The 15,426-nt window shown below is 39.1% G+C and overlaps 1 protein-coding gene across 2 annotated transcripts in view; it reads right to left on the reverse strand.

Moving 5' to 3' along the window:
* The window catches only part of LOC148861232 (rhodanese-like domain protein), a 97,793-nt gene extending 87,328 nt beyond the window's left edge, over positions 1-10,465 (reverse strand). Inside the window, exons 1-2 of one of the 2 annotated variants that reach the window (XM_088986776.1) lie at positions 10,182-10,465; positions 6,837-6,998 (exon numbers count right to left, since the gene is read on the reverse strand). In XM_088986776.1, coding sequence (XP_088842902.1) covers positions 6,837-6,998; positions 10,182-10,340 — 321 coding nt within the window. In that variant the 5' untranslated portion in view covers positions 10,341-10,465. The remainder of the gene's footprint in view (positions 1-6,836; positions 6,999-10,181) is intronic. The other variant, XM_088986775.1, reaches the window with a different exon arrangement.
* Positions 10,466-15,426: the final 4,961 nt, after the last annotated feature.

A 15,426-nucleotide genomic window follows, 5' to 3' on the forward strand; every position in this document is an offset into this window, starting at 1 on the left:
CTTAATGAGACTCGTGTTAGTTTAGAATGTTCACAGTCAGTGGGTCGGTCTGGGGAGACCTATCCTAACAAGGCTGACACTGTGGTGCCACCAAGTCGGTTGGGGTGGCTTGTCACAGCTGCCGGGGTGAGACCCTAGGCATTTATAGTGTAGGATTAATTGAATCTTTGAACTGGACCAGATTTCCAGTATTGCCCTGGACCTTGGAGATTGATGGGCAAAACTGAAAAATTACACCCGACCCCTAGACTCGATTATGATACTGCACTAGGTGTCGGATTGGGCTGTCTTTGATATACCAATCAGTGAGATCCTTAGCGGGGGTCAAAACCTGGGTATGTTGGGACAGTCTGAGAATTCATCTGAGTGGGTGATCATAGTGACAGGATCAGCCCCTTTGTCGGACAAAGGTAATGATCGGGGATGCACTCTCACTGATGTAAACCAAGACTGCCGGCAGTCGATTTCAATCGTTGAGATTTAGTTTGCAAAATATATTTTATATGAGATATAAAAGTATATATATTATGGTTTCTAAATGATTTGCAAAAGGTTTTAATTCCCGGGATCCATATAAGAGAGAGTGCAACACTGTTCCTTGCAGCCGAGGGAGAGGTCTTCTCTTGTCGGGCAGTGTATGATCATTATTGGCTGAGAGGTTAAGTGTAAGACCATTGAGAATAATACCTGATGGGCTAATCTTGCATCTGCCCACAGTCCCTAGGTGTTACAAGGTGGCTTGGCCCAGGGACTACTTAGGGTAAGTGTTGGGCTCATAGAGACCATGAGATGGTTTTCAAGGGGTGCACTATCCATAACAGTGTGTTCGGCCAGGCCTTGTAACAAAGGCTGGGCCGAACCCATGTGGCTGATGTGTAGATCAATGTTTGGGTCCCACGCCATACAAGAAAGCCCAACTGGGCAGCAGTTTGGAAGGCTAAATGAATACATAACCTGAAATGGGCCTTAAGCCCATTTCGAACTGGGCTAATTTGATTAGTCACTTAAAGGGGCGAATTCTGAGATGGATCAGCTGATAGGATTGGGCCCAGACCCTATCCACTTAGAGAGTCCAAGATCTAAATAAGATTTAGATTTGGAAGCCTCCTAATTAGATTAGGAGATGGCTGATCTAATCTGCATATAAGATAAGGGTTATCCCTTATCACTTAAAGGGACTTCTAATCCAAATATGATTTGGGTTAGCAACTCCTAATAGGATTAGGAGTTGATCCCTTTGAGATTATAAGAGGAGGGGGCGGCAGCCTTTACACATGCAACCAACACACTCTTGTCTTCAGAGCTGAGATTACAAGAGAGAATTATGCACCCTGCAAACCCACTCTTGCCGCCTCCTTCCTGCAGCCGCCGGCCTCCAGCAGTTCGATCTCCAGTTCTTGGGAAAAATCAAGATTTGATCTTGATACCAATCTTTTGGAGAAAAGATTGGTTGGAGTTGTATTCATAAGCCATCAAGTTGATTCTTGCGAAGCCTCAAGTTCTTTTGGAAGAACACTGTTGATTCTGCTCCACCCTGCACTGCGCCATCTTCAGTGGGAGCAGATTTTTGGATCCTTCCTTGGGCGTGAACACCTCCATTGGGAGATACTGCTTCTCCGTATCAGGTATAATCCCTCCCTACTCCTTTTGGTTCAAATCTGGTTCAGTTTATGGTTCAAGAATGATCCTTGAAAATATGATTTTTTAAATAGGGAATTCGATTCCCAGTTGAAGGGAGAGAAAAATTTTTGAAATTCGCCCCCTTATTCCACAATCTTTGGGCGTCCATGTGATGGATATCCCATCCCTTCAACTTTAACTTCCATTTCTCGAGTCAGCCATCTAAATTTCCTCCTCACATTGCTATAACTCCATAAACCACTATCATCTTTATTCAACCAACTTACCACCACCTCCAAATCCCCTTCAATTATGAGTTTCCCGATATCCATCTACCTAGCTTTCTAAACTCCAACCATAACTGCTTGGATCTCAGCTCTAAGAGAGTCACCCACTCCAACTGGACTTGAGAACACGACAGAAACAACCCCATTCTCATCCCTGAAAACACCCCCAAACTTTGAAGATCCAGGGTTCCCTCTACTACTACCATCGAAGTTTAGTTTTATGAAACCCGGAGGTGGGGGAGTCCAAGACACACTCATTACTGTTTTAGTCTAGGTACAGCTAGCAACCTCACCCCACTTCCTCAGCATATCATCCACTGTATAATTTTTGAATAGCTTTAGGGATTTCATCCAATGTACAGCCCTTATATGGATTAGAACCCTCAGATCTTCAGCACTTCTCTCTACTTCCAAGAAAATCCTAGAGTTTCTTTCTTCCCATAGGGACCAACAGATTGCTGCCCTCAGTCCTCTCTGGATAGTTCTTCCCCTTTTCATATGCCACCTGAAAAAAAGGAGCGAAAAGACCTTGCAGGTTCTTCCCCTTTTCATATTCCACACAGTTATTCACCTTCAAGCTTGACATTTGTTCAAAAAGTAGTATCACCAATTTCATGTTCCTAATATATTCCAATTTTCCCCCTTCACAGAACAGAATTGTGTCGTCTGCAAACTGTAGATGGGTGAGGGTGGTTTCCTCCCTTCCAACTCTCCATCCTCTAATGAGACCCCTAGAGCCTGCTTTATAAATTCTATCTCCCCAAAACATCAGAAATAAGAGTGAACAAGAATGGAGATAGGGGATCCCATTGTCTTATACCCCTAATTGCTGGAAAGAAATCTACCACTGTCCCATTCACAAGTATAGAATAATGACAATTCCGAAAACACCCCATAATCCATTTGCACCATCTAGCCCCAAATCCAAAATTGATCATAACTCTCCTTAAAAAAATCCCAATCTACCAAATCATATGCCTTTTCCAAATCCAATTTACATACCACACCCTTCTTTCCATCCTTCCTGACATTTTCAACACTCTCATTCGCAATTAGGATTTGATGTGTAATTTGTCTTCCACTCACAAACGCTCCTTGATTTGGTGTAATGATATCAGGCAATACTTCCTTCAATCTCAGAGACAAAACCTTTGCAAGGATTTTGTACAAGCTATTTACCGAACTGATTGGCCTGAAATCCTTTGGATGGAACGCATCTTTCCTTTCGGAACCAAAGCTAGAAAGGTGGAGTTCACACCCCGGTTAATCACTCCTCTCCTGTGAAATTCCTCAAACACCATCAGTAGATCACCTTTCAATGTATCCCAGCAGTCTTGGTAAAAAGCCATTGTGAAACCATCCGGACCTGGAGCTTTTGTTCTATCCATAGAAAATACAGCCACCTTAATTGCTTCCAACTCAAACCTTCTTTCCAACCTCCTCCTGTTATCAACCCCTACATCTGGCCAGTCCAAACCTTCTAACCACACCCCCTATTCACAGGCCTTCTTAGAATGGATTTAAAATGTCCTACAAGGGCTCCTACAATCTCTTGTTGTGTTAACTTAGCTCCATCCACCTCCAGTTTTGAAATAGAATTTCTCCTCCTCCCATTAGCCAAAGAATGAAAAAACCTGGTATTCCTATCTCCCTCTTGCAACCATTTACATCTACATTTTCGCCTCCATCTTATTTCCTCCTTATGTAGGCAGTCCTCTAATTGTCTTCTCAAACCTCTCCTTTGTTCCCTGTCTACCTCTCCAAAATCACCCCTTTCTTCTTTCTGATCTAAGCTCTCAAGTAGGTCCATCAAAGTTTTCTTTCTTTCTTCAAGCCTTCCAAACTCCAATTGATTCCATTCCTTGATTTTTGCTTTCGAAAATTGTAATTTCTTATGGAACCTCATCCCTTCCCATTTCACCCCTGGATTACACTCATTCCACCATTCCCTTACTCTTTCAATGAAACCAGGATGGGATAACCGCATATTTTCAAACCTAAAAGGGGAGGATCCACCACTCCTCCTTTGCACCTTGCTAATCACTATAGGCCAATGGTCAGAGGTCAATCTTGGAAGAGCTCTAGAATCCAAGTTCCCCCAATGTTCTTCCCAATCCAAAGAGAATAGGAACCTATCTAACTTGGAGCAAATGGGATTCGGTTGGAGATTTGACCAAGTGAATGTTTTGTGGGCTAAAGGTATCTCTTTAAGTTCAAATGCATCCACAAACTGGTTAAACTTCCTCATACTAGTTGTCACCCTTTGATTGGTATTATTGGTTTCCTCCATGAATCTAATCACATTAAAGTCCCCACCCACACACCAAGGACCATCCCATAGCCCTCTAATATCATCCAACTCCTCCCATAATTCTTTTCTCTCCCTATAGTCATTTGGTCCATAAAAATTTGTGAGCACCCACACAAACCCATCCTCTTGCTGCTTGAACTTCAGTGATACTGAGTATTTTCCAATTAGTTCCTCCAATCCTTCAACTGCATCCCTCTTCCACACTGTCACTATCCCCCCTAAGAAACCCCAAGAGGGAGCAGCCACCCAACTAATTCCTCTAGCTTTCCAAATACTCCTTGCCCATCTATTATTAAACTCCATTCTCTTGGATTCCTGCATTAAAACAATGTCTGGGTCAAATTTGTGAGCAGCCACCCAACTAATTCCTCTAGCTTCAACTGCATCCCAATCCAAATCAGTAATTAGACACTGAACATTTAATGGGCCAGAAGCCCATTTCGAGGTGGGCTGATATGATCACCCATCCTTGGGGCGAATCTGAGATTAATGTTAGTAAAATGATTGGGCCTTTAGCCTTATCCACTCTTGGAGACCAACTTTATCTGCAGATAGGATTAAGATTATCCCCTATCCAAATACTGATTTGGATTGGGATAACTCCTAATTAGGAGGATTCTTAAGCAAGAAGAAAGGAGGAGAAACCCTAACCAAAAAAAAGGAGAGAAATACAACAGATTTCGAACCAAGAGAAATCGCAAGAAAGGTTCCTGCGAATTGAGATCAGATCTCATACTCCAAAAAAAGAAAGAAGAAGCAGTTCAGCTTTTTCGCTTTTGGAGTTCTCCTCCTGCCGCCGCCATCTGTTTTTGCAAGATTAGATCTTTGCAGAAAAAGAAAGTCAAGAAATCTGTTCTTGACATCAGTCTTGCAAGAAAGACTGAAAAAGATTCAGTGTTTAGTACTTCCAGAGGATTCTTGTGAAGGATCCAGTGTGTAGGACGCACTCTACTGGTTCTGTTCCATCCACAGCTATGTCATCTTCAGCAGGAACGGATCTTGGAGCATTCTTTGGGCGTGAACACCAACTTTGGGAGATAGTGCTTCTCCGGATCAGGTATATTCCTCCCATTTGTCTTTTGGTACAAATCTGGTTTGATTATGGTTCAAGTAGGATCCTTGAATATTGTATTCTAAATTTAGGGAATATGATTCCCAGTTGGGAGAAGGTAGGAAATTTTTGAAATTCGCCCACCCATTCCGCAACCTTTATGGCGTCCATTAGATGGATCCTACCATTCTTTCATCTTCAACAATTGTATTATCATTAATTTTCATCTTTAACGATAACTTTTGCTGATCAAATAAAAAAGTGTATCTCAGCCAAATCTAAGGCTGTCAATAGATCGCATCTACCAGACTGAACCAATCATGTCAGTTCTAGTTCTATGGTTTTGTTCCAATTAATAATTGGGTCGGGTCAGGCTCTTGCTGTTCCAAACTGATTCAGACACAAACCAATTATATAGCTAATAATATATAAAGGCCACCTGATCTTCTTGTAACTTTTGTTATATTTTATGTCCACAAGGGTAAATTTCATAGATTGTATAGAAGATAATTCTGGTTAAAACATTTATTTTACCAACATAATCATTTTTATTAAGGTTATATTATCAAAAACAAAGTTTTAAATTGTTATATAATAGGTATTATGGATCTCAAGTATAATCGGGTCAGACCCGATTGTCCCAAACTCCCAATTAATAAATGGCACGGTTCTGGGTCTGTCATATGGAACTGATTAATAATTGGTTCAGGACTGGTACAGCCTATCCCGAACCAGACCCAACCTATTGACACCTCTAGCCACATCTATAACAGTGGAAGGTAACTAGAAATGCGATTGGCTGGGCAGCCTGGGCTGTTAGGGACCTCAGCACTTGGAGACTTGCTAACTTCCTTCATTAGATCCATGATCTCTCAGCCTTTCTAAACTGCTCCTTTAGATGGCTTCCAAGGGAAATGAATTCATTGGTTGATACTCTTGCTAAATCTGGGGTGGACAGGGATTTTTTGTATAGTGCAAATACTATGCCTTTGTAATTCTCAATGTCATAGAGGCCTTTTGTTTTTGGTTGTACTTTTTCTCATGTACATTCCCCTCCCCCACTTTATATTAAATTTTCTAGCATATCATCAATGGAAAAAGGTGTTATTAATAATTGAGTAATGCGATCAAATAGTCATACAAAGGCATGGAAATACAAGCACGCCATTAGCATCCAGAGAGAATTACCAAAGAACTGGATCCAATGCAGTATTCCCCATATACAAAGATGACAGTGTCCATATTACCATGCAATTAAATAATCAAGCCAAGACACACCCTATAGGCATATGACAAAATTATATCCACAATCTAGTAAAAAAGGAGAAAGGAGGGAAAAAGAAAGGAACAAACGGATAAAAAAAAAACATCATTAGCTACAATTTTTAGAAATTAAGAATAATCGGTGTAAGAGATGTCCCCCTGTATGGCATTTTTCCTATATAGCTTTGGTGGTCACTTGGACTCCCCAAAAGTGAAAGCACAAGAAGCTCTATGAACAACCCAACCATCAATCAACTGAATATAATTTCAAAAATCTAAGAAATGATAAGATAATTAGAAAAACCTTGACAACTCGAATCGAAAGAGATGTGAATCCACATTCTTTAGCAATCCTGTTATTTGTAGGGCAATGGCAAGATGCAAGCTTGAAATCAGTTCCCTCGAATAAGTGATTCAATTTGACCATGGCAATATGCTTCTCCAATGAGGATAACTTTCCACCAACCTAGTAATAAAGCAGAAATTCTCAAATATTAAAAGAAAAGGATCAGTAAAGAAATTGCATAAAAAATAATAAATTGATATATGGAATGATCATGGCAATGTTGCCATTTTTCACCACTACCAATTAAGTGAAAGAGAAGAACATTAATCGAATTACAAGAGGCCAGTAAAACCTCAAAAGTTGATTGAATCCACATAAGAAGAATACAAGAAAAATCAAAAGGGAAAAGGTAAAATATAATATAAATTGCAGCTCAATTCAACTGCCTGTCACCATTCACCATGTAATTTTATGCAACAGGGTCTGATGAGCTGAACTTCAGTCTATGTATTATGCCAAAAAAGAGTTTATATTAAACACAACAACAACAAATCTGCATGAAAGTAATCAAAAAAACCCAATTATAGGCCGCAGAACAAAAAGAATGGGCCGCCACTTCCTAAGGGTCCTTTTTGTGTACCTTTTTCTTTCAAGTATTAAAACACCGGTATTGTGTATCATGTTGGACAGCTTGGATATGGATAGGGATACGTTTTGAAAACACATAGATACATGAAAGATATGGAATCACTTGAATACATTAGGGTAGTGTGGAGGAAAGATTAGAAAGATGGAATCTAAAAGTGGAATTAGAGGAGATTTTGAGGAAGGAAGAAATATCTTGGAGACAAAAATCAAGATGTAAGTGGCTTTTGGAGGGAGATGATAACACAAAATTCTTTCACTCAGTGGCATTGAGAATGACAGTTGGGTGATAACTTCAAAGGAGGAAGTTGTCAAGAGTTTTGTGGATCATTTTAAGTCAATATTTGCCTCCATAGGAGAAAGGAACCTGGAAATGGGAGAGACATATTGGATCATAGTGCAGAAACACAAGCAGTCCTTTTAGAAAGAAGCTTTAGTGTGGAAGAAGTATTAGACAGTGTATGCCCTTAGCTTCATCCAAATTGATGTACACAAACATTTATACATAATAACATGAATACATTTATTGTTCTATGTTCAAACTAGTATGTTTTTGTGAATTACTCCTTCAAATACACATCTATGAGACTTGTGTTAGTTTAGAATATTCTCAGCCATTAGATAAACTTGGGAGCTTATCCTAACAAGGCTAACACCAATGTGCTGCCAAATTGGTGAAGCAACCTGTCTCAGCTACTAAGATTAGACCACAAGCACAGCTAATGGGTGTTTGTGAGAAGCACTGAACCTAGACTAATTCCCAGTTGTGCCCTGGACCTTGGAGATTGATGGGCAAAACTGAAAAATTGCACTTAACCCCAAACTTGATTATGATACTACATTAAGTCTTGGACTAAGCTGTTTTTGATATGCCAACCAGTGAGATCCATATATGGCAAATATCTAGGTATTTTGAAGCAGTTTAGAATATTACCTGAGTGAGTGATCATAGTGATAGGATTAGCCCCTTTGTCCAAGTGAACATCAAGGTTTACACTCTCTCTAATGAAAACTTAAAACTGTCGGTAGTGGATTTCAAATGTATTTGAAATCAGGTTTGCAAAGTGTATTTATACTTATATATGTTATTTTCTAAAAAAGGTTTGCAAAAGGTTTCAATCCCAAGATCCATTTGAGCAAAGGGTGTGGCACTACATTTTATAGTCAAGGAAGAGGTCCTTTCCTGTAAGCAGGTTTTGATTATTTAGGGTTGAGAGGTTAAGGGCCCAGATTGAGCCCTTGGATTTCATAGGTAATTGAACCCAAGGGTCACTTAGACTTAAATATTGGGCCCAAACTAATCCCAACTTGCTTGGCTCAAGGGTTCACTGCCCTTGTGCAGTGAATTCGGCTTATCTCTTTCTAGACAAAGGTTGAACTCATATGGATTTGTGTGAGACCTTTGTAGGTCCCACGCCACACAATAATCAGGCCTAAGATGCCATGCAACACCTATGTATGTGAACCACTAAAGAAAATGAGCTTGGGCCCATTACTAGTAAGACTAGTTAAAGAAGTCATATAACGACTTATATGGATCAAATATGGGTTTGATAATGGGTATGGAGCCCCCATTCTAATATAAGGATTAAGTCCTAATCCAAAAACCCTAGTTCGAACCAGCCTTATTAAAGACTAATTTCCATCATCTCGGAAAAGAAGATTCACATAGATGCATCAAATCCCAAGCAATTGGAGTTCAAATCAGCAGAAACAGTGTTGTTGAATCAACTTCACATATTCAATTGCGCCATCTTCAATTGGAAGTCGATCTAGGTCTGATATTGGATGTGAACTACAACTTTGGGAGCTGCAATTTGTGTACTCTGTATCAGGTAAACTTGGTTCATATTAGGGTTTCAAATTAGGCACCTTGACAACTATGATACTAATAGACCAGCTTCTTCTACCTATAGTTTATCACATGCAGGAGAACTTATATTGAACCAAAAAGGAGATTGCATTGCTAACTATTTTGGACATCTTTTCCAAAACTGTCTTGTTATATGTGGCACGCAACTTGCTCCCAGAATAGGAAACTCAAGATTCAAAATTAGAAGTGGCTCTTATCTATCAAAAAAGAAAATTAGAAGTGGCTCTTACTTTGCGGTCTAATTCTATGAAGGCTTAACTTAACAAAGCCTCCTTTAAAACCCTTTTAGTTGACTATATCCACCTTATAAATTTGAAGATGTACAGCTTCAAAACATAAAAGAAGGTAATGCTGCCACTGACAAGTTACATCTTGGCTAAGTTTAGTTTTTTTTTTTTTTTCAACATCTTAGCTAAATTTGCAATAATAAATATTGGTCATGGCATAGTGGTATGAGTCCCCCACCCCCGAGCTGAGTAAGTAATTCTGGCTTATGTATGGAAAGAAATATCCTTTTACCACCTCACACTGAGCTGGACTGCTGGAGACCCCAATAATAGTTGACTGGCATTTCTGATTGCCACCAAAGAAATCGATTTGTATAATTAAAAATGTAAAATAAAGAAGATTTAAAATAAGTCTGGTATTTAATAAACTAAAGAAATCCAGGGAAACTATCAATTTAACAGGTTATATGCAACATTCTGCAAACGGCGCGCAATAGAAATACAAAACCAATACGAAATACCAAGGAGTCAACTCATTATCAAAGCGCTTTCTAGTTTTTAAAAAGTATAAAACGACAAGGTAAAACGAAGAGGAAAAGGAAAAAAACGGCAACTTACAGTGACATTGACGCCATCTGGAGCCAGACGAACTCGACCAAGTAGACCGAGTGATTTGCAGTTCGACTCGTAAAAGTTAGCGAGTTCTTGAACGTCAGGAACGGATGCATATTTGTAGTAAAGGAGTACTCCGTCAAGCTCCTCTTGATTTCCAGCCATGGATTAAATTCTCTCCGTCTCCTTCTCTGCGTTCCTGTTTCAGGAAAGAGGAGGCCAGATTGCAGAAGGGTTACTTACGAACATACCTCTGGCTTTTCTTCTAACCATACCATTTGGGTGGCCCCACTTAACACAAATGGGCCCTCCATTCCTAAAACGTTTTGGGCCGTTTGTACGGTCCAGTTTGACTCGATGTGAGGCATGCTTTGTGAGGATCAGATCCGGACTCTTTAAGTTAAAATCGGATTCAGTCCTCACAGAAAGATGCTCACACCATACTCACAGACACTATGCATTGGGAATATCACCCATGAATAAAATGATACAAATATGAAAATATTCCCAATATATAGTTGGAAGTGGTTGTGAGAGAGATCAGTTTCAATGCTCACAAGACTGTGTTTATACTGTTCACACAATCCCTTGCAACTTTGCATTGGGAATATCTCTATACTTGTATGTTTTACACTATAAGGGATGTGCATATAGTGTGAACATAGTCTTGTGAGCACCCAAGCCAATCTCATTGTGAGAAGGATGTAAGCACCATTTTATGAGTATTGAATCTGAGTTCATGCAAGCTACCCATGTGCACGATCTCCTCTCCCCTCCCCAATTTCACTTCCACATTGCTGCCCAAATAAAGCTCAAACCTTCAAACCCTAAGTACCTATTGCAACCTTCTCTAGTGATGAACACATTCATTGACGACCAATCTCTACCAACAACTAATCATGAAGGGACTCCACTATAAGAAAAACGGTCAAAGTCGGCACCCACCAGCTTAGATCTCTTTAGACCGTCGCCTTAGGCCCGTCAAAATGTTGCTTCCGCTTTTTAGGTGACGGTCTGGACCGCCAACTTAGATCTCTTTGGATCGTTGCCTTAGGTCCGTTGAAATGTTGCTTCCGTTTTTAGGTGGCGATCGTGACCGCCAGCTTAGATCTCTTTGGACCGCCGCCTTAGGTTTGTCGAAATGTGGCTTCCGATTTTAGATGGCGGTTTGGACCACCGCCTTAGGTTCATCGAAATGTTGCTTCTGCTTTTTAAGTGGCGGTCTAGACTGCCGATTTAGATTGCTTTTATGTCTAAGGCAGCGGTTGTATGACCTCCGTTATTTTTTTTTTTTGTATTATTTATATCAATTTGATTTCAATGTTTTGTTTGTACCTGTTTAATACAAATCTCATGGCAAATAATGCATAAAAATCAATTTAAATAAAAAATGCAAATTGAAAAAAAAACTGTTAATTAATAGATTAATTATTATAATATCCAAAACAAATTGCTTAAATACAATCTATATAAATATATTAAGCTGAAATGTGTTCGTAAGAGGGTATGAGGATGAGGGAAATGGAATCTAACAGTTTTTTTTTTTTTTGCCTTTTTTCATTGAAATTACAAAAATGCCACTCTACATAAAAAAAAAGTACAAGACATTAAAAAAAGCTTCTTGAATAATGTAACACATCTTCCGATGCAAATCCTCTTCATGACCCGGTAACCTACAAAGCCAAAGAAAAAGCAAGATTAAGTCCAGTTTTATGGAAAATTAGGTAATCAGACAATGTAAACCTCAATAAGGCCCTGTTCTTAAAACATGAAGCTGCTTGAAAAGTATATCATTAGGTAACAAATGCAAGTGCAGAAACCATTCTAATGCTCAGATAGATTGCAATATACTTAAGGCTCACCTCATCGGAGCTGCCAAGATAGGACTTGTCCACCATGTTCAGGTAAGCTTTTGATGCACCATGTGAAGTAATATGCAACAATTGGGAAATGGGAGTGAAACAGGTTCTTAACCAAAAGTTAACAGAAAGCAATAAAATTTTGGCAGTAGAGTGGGAATTTGACCTTGTCATATTTATTCATTATCTTGGAGAATGCCAAGAGATTGATAAAGTTGGTTCATTCATTAAAAATGATGATCATCAGTATGGTTAGAAGGTAAGAGGAAAACACTTAATGGAATTATATTTATCACATATCCATCTAGTATTCTTCAGATTCTTTTTACTGAAACTCAAATTAATCCGTGCTTTCGGAAACCTTGAGGAAGCATTTTATGGTGGAGCGCAGGGTCTCGAGTGTGTTGTTTATGTTTACACGGTTAAGAACGTCTAATGGAGCAGGTCTACTGGCTTTAATTTTGTTGGGTTTCAGTTCATTTACAGTATTATTGTTGGTTCTGACTTCATTGTCCTCACTGGAGTCGTCTGAACTCTCTCTGTTGCTCAGCTCGACTTCTTGTATTGCATCCATGTGCTTTCCTGCACATTGGCCATCAAATGACAAAATTAATCTTGAAAAAAAAATCAGATAGCATGGATGGGGCATCGCTTGCCAGTTGCCATTTGACTCCAGATTAGCCAAAGCAAGAAAATGGGGCCCAACCCTAACATGAGCCCAACTTATTTGCTAAGCCTCTGTTTGGGAAGAGCATAAATACAAATATGTATGGTGCAAAACCTTATATGGCATATTTCTAAACCTTGTATTTGTACTTCTTCCAAACTGAGCCTAAATGACAAAAGCAATAAGCTTTTCAGTTAAGCCACTTCAAATGTTATCAAATGGCCCCTAAAGCTGATCCATCTCATTTTTTTAATGGAAGATAAGCTTGTCAGATGATTAGAAACATGTAAAGACAGGTCATTTCTGTTCTAAAACATCAGACAAGATGGATGCATAACGTGAGTATTCAAGCCTGCTATGCATGTAATGCTTATCATAGAATATGATGACATGTGATTCAAGATAGACTCCCACTATTATGCACTTTGAAACACTAAAAAGACACCAGAGTAGCACAAGATCGATTGATTTGCCGGCATACCTCCAGGGACCTTTCCAGAACCTTGCCACTTGGATGCACATACAGCAGCATCATAACCATAGGATCTCAGGAGCTTTGCCAAAGAAAACCTGATATAGCTGGCATTACATGGGCTTGACTTGATTGCGTGAAGATCTGCTTCATGGATGGAAAGTAGAATGGAATGAACTATAGACAACAGGCCACTCTCATACTGATCATCCACTTTGTGCCGATAGAGCTGGAAATAAAAGATAATAAGCAAAATCAAGCCTGATTAGAAACCACAGTTAAAAACCAAGTTGTGGAACAAGAGAAAAAATTAATTGGTACCATAATAGAAAGCAACCAACCAAAATGAGTTGTACAAATTGAAATTCCATGAGGTTAAGAATTTGTTATCGCATTGATGGAAGTTTAGTCCACAATTGAGTGGGTTTCTTGCCCTGTTCATTTTTTAACAATGAATAAAAAAAGGTTCAAATGTCAAGCACTTGTTGGGTGAATTTGAGGTATACGCTATTTGACCATGTAAGCTCAAAAAATGCCGTTAGTGATGGTTTTACCAAAATGGTAAGAACCAAAACACCAAAGATGCATTATCTGACACTGCATTACACCTGAAGGTTGAACCATTTATCCTCTGGGTCAATGGGTCAGCAGATCAGCCATCTAGATCAACCCCTGATGTCATCATTATACAAATAAAAAAAAATTAAAAATAATTAAAAATAATATAAAACTAGTGACCCATTGAACATGTCAGCTTGGTGAATTGTTCACTGTTCATTGTCCAGGTCCATGGGTCATTGACCCAACCAACAGCTTCTATAATATGGTGGTCTAGAGGTTGATTTAAAACAAGATTATGGCTGGGCCATTCCAACAGAACCAGCTTCTTGGACAATCTAAATTCTTAGCACCGAGTCCTATGTCACTTTATACTTAATGTTCAATTCCTTGTCAATTTGAACACCTTCCAAGGCTACTAGCATCTCAACCCTAAGGGAGTCACCAACTCCAATTGAATCTAAGAAAAGAGAAACTAGATATCACTTATAAATAAGCCATTGAGGCTTATCTTAAGCTTACAAAATGCTGAAATTTGAATCTTGACAAAGGAATTAAAATTTAAACAAGATGGGAAAAGCATTTCTTTCTCATAATGTTGTCTAATCATAAAATACCCATTAGAATTCCAGAAATGGACACTACTTTCCTACTCACTATCTCCCAAGTAATCAAGCAGCCCTTCTTTGGGTGTATTAGGACAACATCATCAACAACACTGCACAAGTGGCCAAGCCTTCTCCCTGGCTCTGGCTTTTCTGGGCTGATGACAGATTTTGTTTTTGAAACAATGGTCAAAGTTGTATGAATGTCTGAAAATATTTGTACATGAGTTACAACAAGAGCTCATAATTAAATACCAAAAGAAGTATGAAAATACTTCATTCTTTTTCCTTTTGGTGAATCTTGACTCTTTTCTTCATGGTTTTACCTTTCATTTAAATTTTTGCCAACTATAGAGGGTTGTTCTAAAACTGTGAAAATTTATGATGGATTCCAAGAGTGACATAAATGATTTGGATTGATCTCTAGAAAGCAAAAACTCTACATACACATGGGAACATCTCCCTATGAATTTAACATACATGTATAGGATATATTCCTGATGTGCAGCTGAATGTACTGAAAATTTTCTTGCAAGAAATCCAGGTTTACAAGGTGTGAGTTCCGGGAAGCTCATGATCGGCTCAAAGAGTTGGAGTCGCCACCCATTTTTTAGAGGAAATGGGACCTCATTTCCAGGTTTGGAAAGATTCGAATTGAGCCTTTGATAGCGACTTCGTCCTTAACCGAGGAGAGCACTTAACCAAGATCTTGGGTTCCAAGGATTGAAAGAGGGAGGGTGTTAGGCACCCCTCTTTCCAATTTGCTATAGCAGCCCGGAACGAGAGAAGTTCAAGCTCCAATTTTGGCAAAACATGAACTAATAGGATTGTTCAAAACTCTCAAAATCTGGCAAAAATGTTCCAAACTTCGCTCAAAATTGATTTGAGGTGATGTTATTGGGCCTTAGGTACTAGTTTCCCTAAGACTCTCACCTATCTACCTCTTTTTCTCAATCTGGATGAATTTGGGAATGCAAGTTTCCCAGGATTTTAGGACTTTAGCAATCTAAAATAATTAAATTAAAAGCAAAGAGAGTGGAATGAGAGGCTTACCTCCCATGTACAACATTAAAACCAACATTCCAGCAAT

This window comes from Nelumbo lutea, chromosome 4 (assembly GCF_056320005.1).
Source record: "Nelumbo lutea isolate HS-2025 chromosome 4, American lotus-T2T, whole genome shotgun sequence".
NCBI lineage: Eukaryota > Viridiplantae > Streptophyta > Magnoliopsida > Proteales > Nelumbonaceae > Nelumbo > Nelumbo lutea.